The sequence below is a fragment of the Saccopteryx bilineata genome, chromosome 6 (genome assembly GCF_036850765.1).
Source record: "Saccopteryx bilineata isolate mSacBil1 chromosome 6, mSacBil1_pri_phased_curated, whole genome shotgun sequence".
NCBI lineage: Eukaryota > Metazoa > Chordata > Mammalia > Chiroptera > Emballonuridae > Saccopteryx > Saccopteryx bilineata.
This window is the reverse complement of record NC_089495.1, coordinates 131,256,770-131,276,965: the sequence shown is the minus strand read 5'-3', so window position 1 is coordinate 131,276,965 and position 20,196 is coordinate 131,256,770. Positions and strand designations below refer to the sequence as shown.

Here is a 20,196-nt window from a genome sequence, read left to right as displayed (position 1 = left end):
CTCCCCTCACCTCCTGTGACATCCCTCCCCTCACCTCCTATGACATCCCTTCCTCACCTCCTGTGACATCCCTCCCCTCACCTCCTGTGACACCCTCCCCTCACCTCCTGTGACATCCCTCCCCTCACCTCCTGTGACATCCCTTCCTCACCTCCTGTGACATCCCTCCCCTCACCTCCTGTGACACCCTCCCCTCACCTCCTGTGACATCCTCCCCTCACCTCCTGTGACATCCCTCCCCTCCCCTTCTTCTGTCTTGCATTCTGAAGGACAATTTCTCCTCTGGCTCAAGGGCAATGACCGTGCACCTGAGTCTCTGCAGTCCGCCCACCCCCACCATGATGGTCACCAGAGAAGTTGGTCAGCCTTTCCCACAGAGGCCTCTGCATGCCATAGAAATCTGGCTCCCCTTACATTCATATGGAACCATTTTTGAGGAACTAGCCTCTATGAGAAACCCCGCCTCTCGCCTCTTCGCAGGGTGGTCCGGAATGCTGCTCAGTGCCTGGAATGTTCCAGACCACACAGACACACCGGGAAGTGCATCTGCTCTCGTGAGCATTATTAATGTAACAGGGAATTCTAAAATCTGCATAAGAGCATTTTAACATCATCTCCTTTTACATGTTTTAAAGAAGAAAGAAAGACAGCCTTCCATGGTAGGTTCTAGAATGGTCTGATTCACAGTAATTAGTATCGCCTGGGTGTCTGAGGAAATAAATAATTTTTAAATCCTCATGGCCAAAACGCCCTTGAGAGCAAAGTGAGACGATACCCAATTCTTTCTTGATAACGAAACTCAAACAAAAGTCATCACTTTGACTCTATGGCAACCCATAGCCACACACCCCACCCTGAAGCGAACTGAAAGTGAAATAGTCACACTGGAGAAAGTAAAATTATTTGGGGGTGGGGGTCATAACTCACAGACTGGCTTGCTTGCCAAAAGGCATTCTATAGATGAGGCCAAAAAGAAAGAACTAAGGCACAACACCATCAGAATTGGAGGGCATACAGGCAAATACAATTTTAAAATAAGAGGCTCAGTTGTCCCCTTTTAAAATAATGAAAGAGACACCACACTTTGAGAACTGCTTTCCAGAATACACTTCGGAGCAGTGGCGAGCTCTGGTTAACCTTCCAAAACCGAGCTGGGACCTGCCATCCAGCTCCCTGTCCTTCCTTCCGTCCCCATAGTCAGAGGACAGCAGATGGTCTGGGACTGCTGTCACAAGAAGGATGCAAAGTCCAGCCGCCTGGCATCTGTGCACATGTGAGCATGCACAGGCAGCCCCACGCGCACTCACGTAGACACTCAAGCAGAGTCGGCGGGTGCTGATGAGTTCCACGTCCTTGGTTTTCTTGTATGCTTGAGCACTCTGTGTGGAACCCAAGTCTCAGCAGCACAGCGGAGAGAAGAACTAGGAGTAACAGCGGTGCTCTGCCCAGCAGCAGCGTGCAAAGTGCCTGGAGAATCTGAATGGTGTTCAAAATCCAATGCTGAGGTGGATCTATTTTTTCCAGGAACTGTACAAACAAAAATGGCCTGTGGCCACCTCATCTGGCCAAGCTGACCAACCCTAGCCCCCTCCTAGGAGGAGGAAGAGGAAGAAGAGGAAGAGAGCAGTAGGCCGTGGAGAAGGCTATTCTCTCCGTTCGCCTTGGCACTTCTCTGTGGCTGTGGTTCTGAACTTGATTGGAAGCCCAGGGCCTGTTTCTCTTCTCTTCCTTTTCATATAATGTGACTCATCAGCAAGACTGCGTAAAGCCAACTATTCAGAATGCATAAAAACCCACTCTATTAGAGCAAAGGCTCTCTCAGTAAAAGGCATGTAAGGCTTTCTCAGCAAAAGGTCAGCAAAGCCCACACCCTCCGGGTACCGACCTTTCAGGGCTACCTGCCCACCCAGCTTTTGGGGACATCATTTTCTCTTGCTTTTTCTATCTGTTTACCGGTGGCGGCACAGAGTAGCATTAACAAAGACCTTTGGATACGGGCACACACCCTGCCTTTGCAGGTGAAGGGACCCTAGGGACTCTAATGGTCTCCACTGTCCTCCACAGGAAAAAGCAGCCTGAGCCCAACACATGGCACAGTGTGTTCACCCCACCAATGCACACGATACATTTCACAGTCTGTCTCTAAGCATCATGGAATGCCGCTCAGGTACAGAAACACACACCCAACGCCCGTGTACAGACAGGACGAAGGTGACCGTGCAGCAAACAGCCTGTGGAGACCCCAGCCAAGCAGAAAAGGTGAGACACCCCACCAGGAGAGCAGTTAAAGAGCTGATGTGCTAGGACCCTTCTAGATTCTCTTCTGACTGCCGGGCTCTCTGTTCCACTCTTCCAGTTGGGACCAGAAGGAACAGCATTTCTGAAAGAATAGACATTCTACAACAGGGAACCTGGCCCCAACCAAAATGGACCGGCATCATCAAAGCCCGGCTCCTTCCACAAAGTCCTCCTCGCTCCGGGTCTCCGCTCCTCCAGTCACAAAAAAGAAATAATATTTGTCCTCCTAACCCCAAGGGGGTTGTTCTAACCCAACAAAAGAGTGTACACAGAATGACTTCGCAGCCGGTAAAGGTGCTGTGCAAACCGTACATTAACAACATTGCTGGCTTCGGACTGAAAGGACGGGGACTTTTAAAACAGAGGAACAGGCCCTAGCCAGTTGGCTCAGCAGTAAAGCATTAGCCTGGCATGTGGAAGTCTCGGGTTCAATTCCTCGTCAGAGCACACAGGAGAAGTGCCCATCTGCTTCTCCACCCCTCCCTCTCTCCTTCCTCTCTGTCTCTCATTGGAGCAAAGATGGCCCGGGCGCTGAGGATGGCTCTGTGGCCTCTGCCTCAGACACTAGAGTGGCTCTGGTTGCAACAGAGCGATGCCCCAGATGGGCAGAGCATCGCCCCCTGGTGGGCATGCCGGGTAGATCCTGGTCCAGTGCATGTGGGAGTCTCTCTGTCTGCCCCCCCAGCCACTTCTCACTTCAGAGGGAAAAAAAACTTAAAAACAAAACAAAACAGAGGAACAATCTGTAGAGTCACGGGAAGAAAAACAGCAGGGGCGAAAAAAGTCCTCTCATAAAAGTGTTCTCAGGATATTTGATTTGGTCTGATAAAGTGAAATTCCTGGCAAGGTAGTATTGAACCTGAAAAGCCTTGGTTTTCTGTTATAGATAATTACAGATGGTTTTTGTTGAGTGTATTTATTTACTTACTTACTTACTGATTGATTAATTGATTGATTTCACCTGTGCACAGAAAACTACTCTGTGAGTGAATCCTTTTGGTAAGAATGAAAGGATTTTGGCTTGAGGACCATTTATGTTCATCTCCCCCCAAAAATATAAAATTAAAGGTGTAGGAAATGGATCTGAATGGATATGGTGGCAAGGGTGCCCCCTCAAAGGGCCATTTTTAGCTCCAAGTCTCGGGAGTCCTATAAGATTGTGAGTCTCCTTTGCTCAAGTTCATAACTGGGTTCTTCCGGGTCGAGGTTTTCCTACATGCTCCTACATTACCAAAGTAGTTAAAATGAGAACAATTTGCAGTAGAATTATCTGTTGCCTAACAGAGGCATTAGCCTAAGGGGCTGGGGAAAAGAGAGAAGAGGGGGGAATCTTGCTTTTTAAATGCCGTTATGATGAAGAAAATGGGGTCCACCCCATGCTTCACCCAGGACAGCTCACCCCCACCCCGTCTAGCCATAGGTGCATTGCCAACCCATCTTGTGTCCAGCAATTCCTCTTCTTCTCATAGGTGAGTAACACCTTGACTGGAAACAAGAACAGCCTTGAACTCCTGCTGTATTACAGCCTGTTGGGTTTTTGGTTGTTTTTTTTTTTTTTTAATAGCTAAGGAAGTCAAGCCAGCAAAGGGATCCCTGATGGATCTACAGTCCAGCCACAGTGAAGACCCGCTGCTCTGGGTGGGGCTCTGGACCTCCTACCTTTTGAATGAAAGCCTGCCCCCCCCTCACAGGAAGCCACGGTGATAAAGAGGGTGGCTCTGATTGGTTCTGGCCACCTCTGGGCTGTCAGCTCTGCAAGCACAGGGGTCTCCCCCCACCCCCGCCTGGAGGGCCGGGACTCGCAATTTCTCCAGTTCTAAAATGGGGCCCTGCTGGTCAAATTCATCAAATAAAACTGGCTCCTGTGTTTGGGACTGTCAGGGTGGGGGCGCTCACCCTCAGTGTCTCTTTGTCTGGCTGCTTGTTCACACCCTTTAATATCCGTTGTAATAAACCGGGTTGCCTAGGATGTGGCTTCCTGAGTTCTGCGAGGGTCTCTGAGCGAAGCCATTGAACTCGAGGAGGGGGTCATGCCAACCTTCGATTCCAGCGGATCCTTCAGAAGCACAGAGCTCCCTGAACTTGAGACCAGCGGCTGAAGCAGGGGCAGTTTTGTGGGACTGAGTGCCCTCACCAGCGCCTCCAGGTAGACAGCATTGGAATGGAGCTGAATTTGTGGGACACCCAGCTGGTGTTGGAGAATTGTTGGGTGGCGTTGAAAACAAAAATAAATAAAACAACCTCTCGTCCTTAACGTGAGCATCAGCTTCTATTTTACTGTAGCGAAAGTGGAAAATACTCTGAATGAAAGTCTCTCTCGGCCCTGGCTGGTTGGCTCAGCAGTAGAGCGTCGGCCTGGCGTGCGGGGGACCCAGGTTCAATTCTCGGCCAGGGCACATAGGAGAAGCGCCCATTTGCTTCTCCACCCCCCCTCCTTCCTCTCTGTCTCTCTCTTCCCCTCCCGCAGCCAAGGCTCCATTGGAGCAAAGATGGCCCGGGCACTGGGGATGGCTCCTTGGCCTCTGCCCCAGGCGCTAGAGTGGCTCTGGTCACGGCAGAGCGACGCCCCGAAGGGGCAGAGCATCGCCCCCTGGTGGGCAGAGCGTGGCCCCTGGTGGGCGTGCCGGGTGGATCCCGGATCCTGGTCGGGCACATGCGGGAGTCTGTCTGACTGTCTCTCCCCATTTCCAGCTTCAGAAAAAAGAAAAAAAATAAAGTCTCTCTCATGTTACCTGATGCATTCAAACTTGAATGAGTTCTCGAAACAAAATAAAGAAACATACGGCTGAAATCATGGACCTTTCCCACAAAAGCACAGTTGACGCACAGAAATGAACACCTGTCCGTTTACTTAGCACACTCATCCATCTGAGGGCTCCCGTGTGCACAGCTCTCGACGTGAGTGCAAAAAAAAAGAGTGCTGATATTTCAGAATGCCACCACATTCTCTTGTGAATAACACAGAGAGTCCAAAGGGTGCACGATGAACAAGTTTGGGGTAATGTATCTAGAGGCCAAGAAAGGTCCCAGAAATGGAGGAAATGATCTTGGTACAAAAAAGACCAACCGAGTGCATTTCTACGTCCCAACACAAACACCCCAGTGGATCCCTGACTCAGGACCCACCCAGGGGACTCTGGAAAAACAGGACAGTCCTATGCAGCAAAGCATTAGTTAAGACATTTTATACAACATCCCCAACAGACTACTCCTTTCTAAGCTTAGGTAACTTCTTCCTGGAAATTTTTAAAGCAATTTGTACATATTTTATTGGCAATTTATTGAAAACCTTCCTGATCCTATAAATCCTTTGAATGAAAATGCATGCAGACTTCAGGTAGGCAGATGGAGGCCAGTTACCAGGCTGACAATTTTATGAAGGGATGTTGAACAACAAGGAGGTAGAGAAATACCAACACAGGTACCACCACACGGGATGCAGTGACAGCTCGCAAACCTGGGACCCGAGAAGTAACTTTTGGAACCCCTTCAAGAAGGTAACCCCCACCCCACCTCCAGAAAAAAACATGCTATAAAGCTCATTTAGAATCAATATCAAGGCTTTTGATGTCACCAGGGGCCAACCAGTCAAAGACACAACAGGAGTTGTGGTTCCAGATTTTACCTAACGCAGGAAGGTCAAGACCAGATCTGAAAAGATCCTTGGCTCATACCATCACAGACACATCCCACCAGGGACCAAAAACACCTCAAGTCAGTTCCAAGGACCATAAAAGAAAAAACCTCCAGCTTTCTCTGTAAAAGGGAAATTCCCAGACTCAATGTTTATTAAAACCCAACAACAAGTAACCACGAGATTCTCCAGCATCCCTGTGGCTTGCAGACCTTTGATCCTCTAGGTCTGTTTTCAGAACTTCCCGTGACATGACTCTGGTCACCACCCTCAGGTACCCCACCATCTATTTTAGAGCCCCCAACACACACAACACGCACCAAGGCAGTGTCCCATGGGCACGGGGTGGCACTCAACACTTCCTTTTTTTTTTTTAAGCAACCTATAACTTAGTCTCCATTCAGCAACACAATGCCCAGGAAAAGCTTCTACGGACAGAGTCAAGGGGATTATTGGGATAATGATATTTTCCATCGACGCTAGAACCTCCTGCAAGAGGATACTCCTCTCGAAACCAGACAATTCCATTTCAACCACAGGCAAGGAAGGAGGATGTCAACATATTAGTGACCGAGGAAGATTGGGCTTGAGAAAACAGGCATGTCAACCCCCACGGATTCTCAAAGGTTTCATGAAAATATGGCTGTTTGCGAATAACTTTTGTTGTAAAAGAAGTGAAAAAAATTTCCATTCTCAATGTATTAATTAATAAACAGCAGGGGAAATGGGTCTGCTTAGTGATAAGAGAAGTAAGACACAACAGATCTCTGTCAAGAACCAAAATACAACTTGTGAATGAATTCCATCCATTATTCCCTTTTATTTACCAGAAAGGGGACCAGACAGTATGCCAACAAGTCTGCCTTCTCTTAATCACCTCATCATCCATCAGAGATAAACTTCTAATGCAGTGTGTAAGGGGGTAGTGCCTGGGCCAACTTTGCTCCAATGGAGCCTTGGCTGTGGGAGGGGAAGAGAGAGATAGAGAGAAAGGAGAGGGGGAAGGGTGGAGAAGCAGATGGGCGCTTCTCCTGTGTGCCCAAGCCAGGAATTGAACCTGGGTCTTCCACACTCTGGGCCGATGCTCTACCGCTGAGCCAACCAGCCAGGGCCCTAAAAATTCATTTTCAATTAAACAACGCGGCAAGGGGCAAAGGGAGGTCAGGGCACTAATGTCACAGGTCTTGTAAACACCTAACCAGAGGTCCAGGAGGATCACACCATGTGAGTATAAGTGAATGACAAAACAGTGACCTGCAGGGCTGTCACTTCTGTAGCCATCCAGGCGGTGCCAAGGGGGGGTTGCTCTTTCAAAACAACAAACCTCACACGTGAGCCCAGATGGCCAGCTCCGCGTGCTCCTGCTCCCCTACGTGGGAGCCAAGGTCTGTGTCTGCATGTCGCAGTCTCGCCCACGCTGCTACCTCTCCCAGCAGACATGTGTGCACCCCACCCACTCTCAGCGACCAGGGTAGACAATCCCGGCCTCATTTCGGATGCAAAATAGCACCTGAACTGCAATCAAGCTGCTGCAAGAGTGAAGAATACGTGAGCTTCTCTAATCCGAAAGAGGCTGTGTGATTAGCAAGAGCCTTCCCAAACCCCTGTTGACAAAAAAAAAATCAGGGATCAGAAAAGTCCCAAAATAATGACTTAAGTGCAGCATGCTCGCTGGGTGACGGCTGCGTGGACCGCGTCTCAGAGCACAGAATTTCAAAGCAAGGTAGGAAGCAGACCGCAGCACGGGCATGATCGGTTCCAGGGTTGGTAGGGCATTTCAAAGGTGAGTTAAGTCTGAGTCTCATTTCCCTCCCATCGGGTGATCCTAAGAAAAAATGATGGGTTGCTGTAGAATCCTCTAGGCTGTGTTCGACTTGCTCTAATTATACTTATAGACAGCAGAGAGGTGTGCGTACAAGGGACACAACGTGGGACGTTCTTACGCAGAGCGTGAGCAAAAATGGCATGAGCTTTCTTTCTCTTCCTTCTCCATTTTCTGGAAATCAAGGCACAGATGGGGTCGCGGATACACCACAAATGTCGCTAATAATCAAGACAAGATACAAAGACATGCTGTGTCAAAATGAATTGTCCAAGGTGTAAGATGAAATACTCAACTGGACAGCAGACTGAGGTCATGAGTCAACAATATATCCCTATTATTACTATTATTATTATCATCGTTATCATGAACCCGACTCCTTTTTTGCGCCCCAGTCCTGAACATGCAGGTTTGATTAGCACTTTACAAGGCCTGACATAAAAGAGGCATCGTGGGTGTGGACGGGGATTTTGTCGGAAAGTATCACTCCATGCACGTTCCTGCCCTGTTTGTACGAGAAATTTCGCTGAACAGCACCCGGACTAAAATGGGAGTGGGGAAATTAGAGAAGCAGATGTATTTACACAGACATGCAGTTAGGTCAGCCGCCAGCCAGAGAATCCACAGACTAGTGCAGGACTCTAAATGGGAAGCATGTTGTCTGGCAGAAGGTTGCAGTGGAGGGCGGGGGGGGGGGCTGCAAATTAACCCCTGGATACAGTCACTGCGCTCCTACAGCTATAGCAAATGCAGTGGTGCACACCTCATGCCAGAAGTCAGCTTCTGAACAGATGGGGCCCCTTCCTCCTCCTCCTCCTCCTCCTCCTCCCCCTCCTCCTCCTCCTCCTCCCCCTCCCCCTCCTCCTCCTCCTCCTCCAGCAACAAGTGTCATGCTGTGGGTGTGGTTAAAGCCCTCTGAGAATTTTTGGTCAATCTGAATCAATCCATCATATCTTGTCTCTTCTTGTTTAAAGCAAGACCTCAACTTGGGTCCCTGATAGGGTTATCTCAAACACGCACCTGTGCCCCTCTGCTGGTCTACCCAGCCACCTCATCACATGGACCCAACCCACCTTGGAAACAACACCCAACCTTGAAGAAGTCCCACACTGCCGGCTGTACCTTCAAAAAGTAAGGGGGGTGACCCTATCTCATGGTCGCTCCCTTACCCAAAAGTTACCCTAAAGCAAAAGAAAAATAGACACCCTCATCCCAGTCATCCCACACCAACTCGAAGGGGTTAAAACATCACCCAAACAAATAAGCACAAGCACATGCTAATTTCAATAGGACAAGATGGCAACTTCTGCGTCCTCGCCAGGATGTGCCAGCACCCTGACCCTCAGCCCCAAGTGGGGAAAGGGAAATTGGACCACAGAAACCCAGAGACAGCAGGTCCCTGGGGCAAATGAGGGGTGGGCTCCTTGCACAAGTGGGATGCCGGGGTCCTGAGTTAGCAAAGTTGTCCACACTGAGATACCCCTTAGCCTGCAGCCCCCAGCCTCCTGCGACCAGAAGTGTTTCCCAGGCACACGGTGATTCTCAGAGGACAACATGCCACAATTACATTCACTGGCACTGTCACCCTTGGGGGAGGGGGCATCTTTTTTAAATCCAGGGCACACGGCCCTGTCCAGTGGTGGCCACCGTGACAGCAGAGGACTGATGTGCCCTGAGTGGACCAAAGGCTCAGCCAATCATAACAAGTCTGGGCTCTGGGGACTCAAGCCAGAAGCCAGAGTGGGCATCAGGTCCCTGGTGGCCCTCCTCTGGCCCTGGTGATCTCCCCTCACGGCGTTTCCCCCAGCACAACCATGGGGGGTCTGCTTGGAACTGGGACAGGGCCCCTTCCTCACCACGCACACCCCACCCCTCTCCCAGATACCAGCCACATGCCCAAAACAGAGGGACGTGAAACTGCAAAGTTGCAATTTTTGCAAATGACCGCCTGATTCTCTGCACCTCCACCCCCCCCCCAGCAGTCACCAGCAGGTTGGAATGAGAAGTGGGGGAGGCGTCTCCGCTGGCAGCACGGGGGTCTCAGTCACTGCCAAAGGGTCAGGACTCACGAGGCCAAGACCCCCACCGCCATCGGCCCCAGTCACTGCTCCCCACAGCGGTCCTCCTGGGCCCCACGCCTCTCCGCGTGCACTCACCATCACGTTCCCCTGCATCTTAGCGGTCTTAATCATCGCCTTTTCCTTCATCTTGCCCCAAGTCTGAACACGACTCCTGGCCCGGGGAAGAGTAACTTAATCCATCGTCTCGGTGGGGATCTAAGCAGAGACTGGACTGGCCAGCTGGCGACGGGGCGGAGTTGGCTTTTAAAGAGAAGATTCTACTGGGTCTTGGGGTTGCCCACCTGCGCGCGTCCTGCCGTCGCCTCTCCCAAGCAGATCACAATAGCAATCAACTCTTTGGGGGGGGGGGGGAGCGCTGCCGAGAAAGAAAATAAAAACTGGAGAGGAGGGTGTGAGCTTCCAGCTGCCTTAAACAAAAGCGGGAGCCGGGGAGGAGCACGGGCCGTGGGACCGGCTTCCACAGTCTGCGTGTCCGGCTGGCTCGCAGTCAGCGCTCACAGCTTGAGACAGTGTCGCGACGCGCGCGAAGCGCACTGGAGGACCCTGGCGGCTCGGGGGCTCCTCCGGCAGGCAGCGCGGGGTGCAGCGGTCTCCGCACTTGTCCCTGGGAGTGGGGGCCCGGGTGGGGCGGCAGCCAAGCCAGGGGCAGGCGCGAGGGGCGTGTGCGCGCGCGCGTGGTGCGCGTGCGCGCGCGTACACACGGGTGCTCTGCCTGGACTGGGCTGGACCAGAAAGGCTCCGGCACACGGAGGTTAAGAAAGCCCCAACTGTTTGGGGAGAGTTGGGAGGCCCTGGGTTAACAGCCGCTCCGAGGCAAACGTCCCCTCCCCATGGGGCCATGTGTTCTACTCTGGGTTTTACAAACACGCACCACCGTGATTTGTGATTTCCGCGGTGGAGCCGCCCTCTCCTGCCCGCGGGTGACTTGGATCGCGCCAAAGGGGTGGGGGAGACAAGGAGAGCCAGGCGCGCTGTGCTCCCCCGCCGCCAGTGTGGCGAGGCCGAGGGAGGGGGGCAGACCGCGGGCGGTGGGGACGGCAGCTAATAAATATGTTGTTTCAGGGTTACTAGGGGACACACGGCGCGTCTCCATGGTTGCACCCGGGTTTGCACCGGAATTTGCGGTTGCGGCAGCCCCACGACACCTACACCTTGCTGGACAGCTCCCGCGCCGGCTGGCACGCAGCCCTCCGCCTTGCATCTGGTTTCCCCGGCTCCGCTTCTTTCCCCTCCAGACACTCCCCCCTCCCCTCCGCCGCCGCCGCAGCGCCCCAGGCTGCTTCCTCCAATCCAGCCCGGCACCAAGGGGTGTGCATGGCCCCAGAGCCACGGGGCTTTCGCCCGGACCCAAACCAGCTCCGATTCCCTGTCCCAGCCTCCACCCTCTAGCAGCAAGGGGCCGAGAGACCGCGCCTTGGGTGCCCCGATCGATCGCCACCCCTGGGTGCTCCTAGGATTAATCAGTCACAGCCACGGTTCGCTCCACTCCCAGACCACACAGGAACGCGCCCTCCCGAGAGCGCGCACGCAGAGGATGGTCAAATTCTAAAGCTGACCAACCCAGGTGCCTGGATGAACAGACGGATAAGGCCTCCCCATGCGCGCTTTTCTCCACCAGGGCCCAGGCCACCCCAAAGCTGGGACTTGGAGCTGTTTCAAAGGGCATGGGCGCAACAGGCTTGAACTCACGCGTGTGTGTGTGTGTGTGTGTGTGTGTGTGTGTGTGTGTGTGTAACAGTGCGCCCTCCACCGGGGGACAGTGGCAGGCCCAGAAGCTGGAGGGGTTTGGGTTTGAGAAGCCTTTCTTTTTTTTTTACATTTACAAAATAGCACGTGCAAGAATAAGTAAGTATGAGGCCAGTTTTGAACCCGCGTGCAGGCAGAAAATTCGGAGCCCTGACAAGAGTAATCAAACTTCAATTACCCACAATGCCTACACACATGCACATATTATATAAATACATTATATGCTCAGTATGTGTGTGTAAATATATATACATATATATGACACATACTCATAATATATGTATATATGAGCACCCACAACAACTGGTTTGCAGGTGAAATTGACTTATAACTATTGATGTGGAAGAAAGAGGAAAATAAAGTTCAGTGTTTGAAAAAGAGCTTTTAAAGGAATGTGGCTTTGATTTGCTAAGAAAGTGGCAGGCGGACGATCCTTCCTTTCGAAGCACTCTCCTTCTGTAGAAGGATTCTGACAACTTTTCCATAGAGGTGAATGTCCTTGTCCAAGTGACTAAGAAACCCAGCCTCACATGGACCAAAAACCCCGCCCATCTAAATTGTTTTTAAACAGCACTGAGCTGTTCTCTCTCTTCTTCATTTTAAGAGGACACTAATTTATTTGGGATCTTCTCTCCTTTCTTACCCAACAAAGACCAGCCCAGGTTAGAACTGCTTCCTCACACCCCGCCTTTCCCTTCCCATCACCACGTGATGGAGTGGAGAGGGGAAAAAGAAGAAGAAAAAACAGGACCGCATGATAGTTTTTTTTTGGTTTTTTGTGGGTTTTTTTTTTCTTTCTGAAGTTGGAAACCGGGAGGCAGTCAGACAGACTCTCGCATGTGCCCGACCGGGATGTACCCAGCATGTCCACCAGGGGGCGATGCTCTGCCCATCTGGGGCGTCACTCCACCACAATCAGAGCCATACAGCGCCCGGGGCCATCTTTGCTCCAATGGAGCCTTGGCTGCAGGAGGGCAAGAGAGAGACAGAGAGGAAGGAGAGGGGGAGGGGTGGAGAAGCAGATGGGCGTTTCTCCTGTGTGCCCTGACCAGGAATCGAACCCGGGACTCCCGCATGCCAGGACGACGCTCTACCATGGAGTGTGGACTGATACGGATGTAACTTTCTAAGTTGATGAATGAATTACTCTGTTAGTACACTAAAGATGTTTCCCAACACTCGCCCAACAGCCAAGGGTCAAAAACTATTTCTGATTGGGGTGGTCGTATGCCCTTGTCCCCGCCTGGTCACAGGCAGAAAGGCCCATGGAGAGGGACCACTCTATGGAATAAGTGAGCAAAACAACTCTGAGCCTTTCAGATCTTTGCAGCTCCTCTGCATTTAGCCACTGACCTACGGAATCCTGGGAAAGCCATGGATCTGCCTGTCCCTCCGCTGCCTCCTGACTTTATGTGTTGTGGCCTTCAGAGTCCCCTCCAATCAAAGGAGCTTTAACTGAAGTCGGGGCCTTCGACAAAATGTTGGGTTTCACATTGGACATTAGGTTGTGTTTACAGCAGAAGAGAGACAATAACGGATGGGAGACGAGCGGGGAGAGAAGGAGACAAGGCTACTTTAAAGAGCGCTTGAACAAGGAGGGTACTCAGTTGCCATGTTATTTGGGGGATATTGAGTCCTATGTGCTAATTAGGTTCCCAAAATATCTAAAGGTGGCACAGCCATCAGAACTTCCCCCCCTCCTCCAAACGTCCCCTCCTGTGCTGTACTAGACTTTTGGGGTGGGGGGGCAGTGACGAAATGCTCTCAGGTTAGATTAAGGTGATGGTGGCACAACTGTGTAAACAGACTAAAAATTACTGAATTGTACATGTTAAGTGGGTGGACTGTTTTGTATGAAGATTATAACTTAACAAAACTGTCTTTTAAAAGACTGTTAAGGAGGAGAGGAGTAAATCCCTAAAAGGATTCCACACTCAAAATTTTTTTCAAGTTTTAATTTAAAGAAACTAAAATGGAAAATGAAAGGCAGTATGGGCAGGGCTTACGGTTCTATAATTTAAAGACGTGAAAATCCAATTATGACAAAAGTTTTAAAAATGTGCATTTATATGATAATCCAATTATGTCAAAAGATTAAGAAATGTGCATTTAGATGATTTTTAGGTAGAAATAAAACTAAGATAAAGTCTTATTGAATTAATATTATTTCAGATAAATCCATTTTCTTACAGATTTTTTTTTGCCCTAGTCAATTGTCTGCCCCTCCCCCACGGCCCTGTGAACTTCTTCCCTTGGCTCTCTGGGAGTGTTCTCAACCTGACCCTTTATAAAGAACCAGAAATGTTAGCAAGGCCTTTCCCTGAGTTCTGTGAGCTATTATACCAAGTCCACGGAACCCGAGAAGGGCCTTCAGTCAAGGTGGACACAGGTACGAACAACCTGATCATCACTGACGATGACCTCTGACATTGTGGACTGAGCCCTACCGACCCCAGGGAGACTGGGGCAGCTGGTGTCCCAGGGAGGGGACAATTGACGGGTATGAGTGAAACCCCACCCATTGGCTGTCAGACTTGTTTTTCCTGAGAAGGAGAAACATTTGTTCCCTTTCAGGTCCGTCTCTCTACAGAACTGCTAACAACCATGCTGTCCTTTGGGCGAGGTCATCTGCCTCGCTTTTGATTTAAAAAAATAAGAGTCCTCACCTCTATGCAGAATCTAATGAACAAAATAAACTAACAAACCAAATCGAAACAGACTCATCCATACAGAGAACAGACTGACAGCCGTCAGAGGGGAGGGGGGTTGAAGAGGGAGCACTGGTGAAAAAGGTGAAAGGATAAAGCGAAGAAAACAAACCTCATAGACACAGACAACAGCACGATGATGACCAGAGGGAAAGGGGAGTGGGAGGGACAGAAGAGGGTAAAGGAAGGATAGATGGTGATGGAAGGAGATGTGACTTGGGGGGTGAACACACAATACAATCTGCAGATGACGTATTCTAGAATCGTACACCTGAAAACCCATATCATTTTATTAATCAATGTCCACCCAATAAATTCAATAATTTTTTTTCCAGAAAAAACTAGTCCTGGGAAACCAGTCTCATGACGTCAGCAAGACCATTCTTCCTTACATAGCCATGGGGCCCCTTTGGGTGAGTTCACTTCTCTTTGTCTCAGTACCAGACAGATACCTGCCTTTCCTGACCGGGGTGGGGAGGGGGGAATTGATCCCATGTGGATAAAGGACACAGGGTGGGTAACTCTTACCCTCACTGTGCCGAGCGCACAGTTCATTGCAGAAGGCTTTGGACATGTCCCATAGCGTCAAACCCTTCTCTTCGGGTCTCCGTTTCCCAACTCCTATTCACTCTCCCTTCCTCATCTGATTTGATAGTGCAGTTTCTGGGACACTACAGCTCTTATTGTGAGGAGCCCTGAGGAGCCACTGCGCCACATCACCCGCAGGTGTTGTAAAGTACTAAAAGCTACAGAATCAACATTAATATTTAAAAAAGCTTAAAGAACATTTTATTAATTTGGGTTAAGGTGTGCAGAGAAATTTTGTGAATGATCTCTGTACTATGTGATTGGCATAAAACCAGGATGGCCCTTGGCATTGTATTGTAAATGCAAAGGGAAGGAAAACATGGATTCCCTGACATTCTACCACACCTGTGGGGAAAGGGATGAATGGCTAGCCAGGTGCAGGAAGAGAAAAGCCAAAATAAACCTTTTCTTATAGTAATGAGCCATTTGCGGGCATTTGTCCCCATGGAAACTACCTCTCCCATGTGAATGCATGCAGTTAATGTGTGTGACTCTGGACAAAGAGATACTGGATAAACATTAGAAAATATAGGAATGTCTTTTAATATGTAAAGAGACATCTTTCTATGATTGTGTTGACTTGTAAATTTTGTTTTCTCCAAAATGATGTATGGCTTGCAAATTGAACATGGTCCTATCATGTTAAAGGGCATATGACTATAATCAATAGTGGTAAAGGGCATTTAATTGCAATTTTTGCTTCTATAATTCCCGCTTGCAAAACTATAAAAACCAGGTAGAACAAAGAGCCGGCACGCTCTCCTTCAGATTTCTGTCTGAGTTGCCGTCACTTGGCCAAGCTAGACAATAAAGCTTTGGTGTGTAATCTAAGGATTTTGTTCATGTCTTCAATGTTTCGAGTCCCTCCATATTAGGCTTAACAATTGGATATACTAGGTACTAGATTGGACATACTATATTAGAACAAAATGGTATGTATAGATAAGCAATTATCATTTGGTTCTCTTAAGCCCTTCGCCAGATACGTCTTACTTACAAAGTGTAGCCAGGTAAGAAGTTTTAATTTGGAGGTTGCAAATTGTATTAACTATAATTTTCAATATATTGTTTTTTCTTATAGCAAGGACTCCATTTTTATGCCTATAAATAAATGATAAACAAGACTACCCAAGATGGCAGCGGAGTAGGCGGACACACAGATGCCCAGCTCTTACCACCAAACTGGAATACAAATCAATTTAGGAAAAATCAGCGTGAAAAACCAACTCTGGACTACAAGAACAGCTCTCAAAAACCAAGGAGCAAAGAAGAAGCCACAACAAACCTGGTAAGGAGCGCCTGAATCTACTCTGCTTACAGGAATGGAGGGGAGGGGGAAGCTAAGAGCCCAGAAGGGATCTCACCCAAGGGAAAAGAGCAGAAAATACTGCTTACAGCCACTTGCCTGGCGACCAGGGAGTGAGGTGTGTTGAAAAGACCAGCTTATCTCCCAAGTGGAAAGGACAGAAAGAGGGACAGACTGTGAGGGGCTAAGGAATGCAGGAAACCAATGAAAAAAGCTGACTCATCCATGCTGGAAGAGGCCATAGCTGGGGGAGAGACTGAGCCTTCCACAAAACAGCACTGAATTGCTTCCTGATCAGAGATCTCCAGACATCTCTCCAGCTCCAATCAGCGCAACAAGACTCAGCTGAAAACAAGAAGTGGGGAGAAGAGGCAGTAACTCAGGTCTCCATGGAGATCTGAGATACACCTCCCCCTACTGAAGCTGAGAAAACACCCTGCCCCCTGAGAGATTAGTTGGCTGAAGAGGTCTTCAGAGTCTCAGGTTACACCCATCACATACACTTTCAAGGAAGCCCCCTGCTGAAATCAATAAACAAGACTATCACTTGTTAAGAAAACAAACAAATCAAGACTTCAAAGCTGCCCAAATCCGAAAGTGGATTACAAATAATAGCTGATACCAACCCAAGAAGACCTAGAAATAACACAACTGAAAACTGGAGGCAGACAACACCAAGCCTAGACTCAACCAACTCTACAAATAAAACACCCAAACACAATGAGAAGACAAAAAAGTGCAATCCAAATGAAACCACAAGAGAGACCTTCAGGAGATGAACTGAGTGATATGGAATTAATCAAACTTCCAGATGCGGAGTTCAAAATAATGATTGTAAGGATGCTTAGGGATCTTAGAACAACAATGGATGGTCATTATGAACACCTAAATAAAAAAATAGCAAGTATAAAAAAGAATCAGATGGAGATGACAAATACAATATCAGAAATAACGACCACAATGGAAGGGATTAAAAACAGGATAGATAAAGCTGAGGATCAAATCAGCAAGTTGAAGGACAACTGGAATGAAGGCATGAAAGCAGAGAAGAAAAAAGAAAAGAGACTCAAAAAGTCTGAGGAAACTCTTAGAGAGCTCTGTGACAACATGAAGAGAAATAACATCCACATCATAGGGGTTCCTGAAGAAGAAGAAAAAGTACAAGGGATAGAGACTTTGTTCAATCATATTATAGCTGAAAACTTCCCTAAATTAATGCAGGAGAAACTCTCACAAGTTCAAGAAGCACAGAGGACTCCATTAAAGAGAAACCCAAAGAAACCTACACCAAGACACATCATAATTAAAATACCAAAGCTAAGCGATAAAGAGAAAATATGAAAAGCTGCAAGAGAAAAAAAAGCTATCACCTACAAAGGAGCCCCCATAAGGATGACATCTGACTACTCAACAGAAACACGTGAGGCCAGAAGGGAATGGCAAGAAATATTCAAAGTAATGCAGAACAAGAACCTACAACCAAGACTACTTTATCCAGCAAGGCTATCATTTAAAATTGAAGGAGAAATAAAAAGGTTCCCAGACAAAAAACAACTCAAGGAATTCATTACAACCAAACCAATGCTGCAGGAAATGTTAAGGGGCCTGTTGTAAACAGATCAAAGTGGGAAAAGAATATAGCAAAAAAGGAATTACAGCTTAAAAGAATAAAATGGCAATAAACAACTACATATCAATAATAACCATAAATGTAAATGGATTAAATGATCCAATCAAAAGACACAGGGTAGCTGCATGGATAAGAAAACAGGACCCGTACATATGCTGTCTACAAGAGACACCCCTTACAACAAAAGATACACATAAATTGAAGGTAAAAGGATAGAAAAAACCATTTCATGCAAATGGAAATAAAAAAAAGCTGGGGTAGCAATACTTATATCAGACAAATTGGACTTTAAAACAAAGGATATAGTAAGAGATAAAGAAGGCCACTACATAATGATAAAGGGAGTAATTCAACAGGAAGATATAACTATTATAAACATCTATGCACCTAATATAGGAGCACCTAAATATATAAAGCAGAATTTGGTGGATTTAAAGGGCGAGATCAACAGCAATACTATAATAGTAGGGGATTTCAATACTCCACTAACATCACTAGATAGATCCTCAAGAAAGAAAATTAACAAAGAAACAGCAGACTTATTGGAAACACTAGATCAACTCGATTTAATAGATATCTTCAGAACCTTTCACCCTAAAGCAGCAGAATATACATTCTTTTCAAGTGCTCATGGTACATCCTCTAGGAAAGACCACATGTTAGGGCACAAAAGTGCTCTCCACAAATTTAAGAAGATTGAAATCATATCAAGCACTTTCTCCGATCACAACGGCATGAAACAAGAAATGAACCACAACAGAAAAGCTCAAAAATTCTCAAACACATGGAAACTAAATAGCAGGTTGTTAAATAATGAATGGATTAAAAATGAGATCAAGGAAGAAATAAAAAAATTCCTAGAAATGAATGACAATGAGCATACAATAACTCAAAATTTATGGGACACAGCAAAAGCAGTACTGAGAGGGAAGTTCATAGCACTACAGGCACACTTTAAGAAGCTAAAAAAGCTCAAATAAACAACTTAACCCTGCATCTAAAAGAACTAGAAAAAGAACAGCAAGTAAAGCCCAGAGCTAGTAGAAGGAAGGAAATAATAAAGATCAGAGCAGAAATAAATGACATAGAGGCTAAAGAAACCATACAGAGGATCAATGAAACTAGGAGCTGGTTCCTTGAAAAGGTAAACAAGATTGATGAACCTTTAACTAGACTCACCAAGAAAAAGAGAGAGATGACTCAAATAAATAAAATTAGAAATGAGAGTGGAGAAATAACAACTGACACAACAGAAATACAAAATATTGTAAGAAAATACTATGAAGAACTGTATGCCAAAAACCTACACAACGTAGATGAAATGGACAAATTCCTTGAAACATACAATCTTCCAAAAATCAATCTGGAAGAATCAGAAAACCTAAACAGACCGATTACAACAAATGAGATCGAAACAGTTATCAAAAAACTCCCAACAAAGAAAATTCCGGGGCCTGATGGCTTCACCACTGAATTCTACCAAATATTCAAAGAAGAACTAACTCCTATCCTTCTCAAAGTATTTCAAAAAATTCAAGAGGAAGGAAGACTTCCAAACTCCTTTTATGAGGCGAGTATAATTCTGATTCCAAAACCAGGCAAAGACAACACAAAGAAAGAAAATTATAGGCCAATATCTCTGATGAATATAGATGCTAAAATCCTCAACAAAATATTAGCAAACCGGATCCAACAATATATAGAAAAAATCATACACCATGACCAAGTGGGATTTATTCTGGGGAGGCAAGGCTGGTACAATATTCATAAATCAATCAATGTGATTCATCACATAAACAAAAAGAAGGAGAAAAACCATATGATAATTTCAATAGATGCAGAAAAAGCATTTGATAAAATCCAGCACCCTTTCATGATCAAAACTCTCAGCAAAGTGGGAATACAGGGAACATACCTCAACATGGTAAAAGCCATCTATGAGAAACCCACAGCCGACATCATACTCAATGGGCAAAAATTAAAAGCAATACCCTTAAGATCAGGAACAAGGCAAGGGTGCCCCCTTTCACCACTCTTATTTAACATGGTCCTGGAAGTCCTAGCCACAGCAATCAGACAAGAAGAAGTAAAAGGCATTCAAGTTGGAAAAGAAGAAGTAAAACTATCATTATTTACAGATGATATGATATTGTATAAAGAAAACCCTAAAGTCTCAGTCAAAAAACTACTGGACCTGATAAATGAATTCAGCAAAGTGGCAGGATATAAAATCAATATTCAGAAATCAGAGGCATTTTTATACGCCAACAATGAACAGTCAGAAAGAGAAATTAAGGAAACAATCCCCTTCACAATTACAACCAAAAAAATAAAGTACCTAGGAGTAAACTTAAGCAAGGAGACTAAAGACTTGTACTCGGAA

The 20,196-nt window shown here is 47.2% G+C and overlaps 1 protein-coding gene across 2 annotated transcripts in view; it reads right to left on the bottom strand.

Moving 5' to 3' along the window:
- The window catches only part of DPP6 (dipeptidyl peptidase like 6), a 590,008-nt gene that overhangs the window by 516,457 nt on the left and 53,355 nt on the right, over positions 1-20,196 (bottom strand). The window contains exon 1 of one of the 2 annotated variants that reach the window (XM_066235795.1): positions 9,911-10,459. The exons of the other annotated variant lie outside the window; for it this stretch is intronic. Coding sequence (XP_066091892.1) covers positions 9,911-9,961 — 51 coding nt within the window. The 5' untranslated portion in view covers positions 9,962-10,459. Of the gene's footprint in view, positions 1-9,910; positions 10,460-20,196 lie in introns of those variants that run through there. 2 annotated transcript variants of the gene reach the window in all.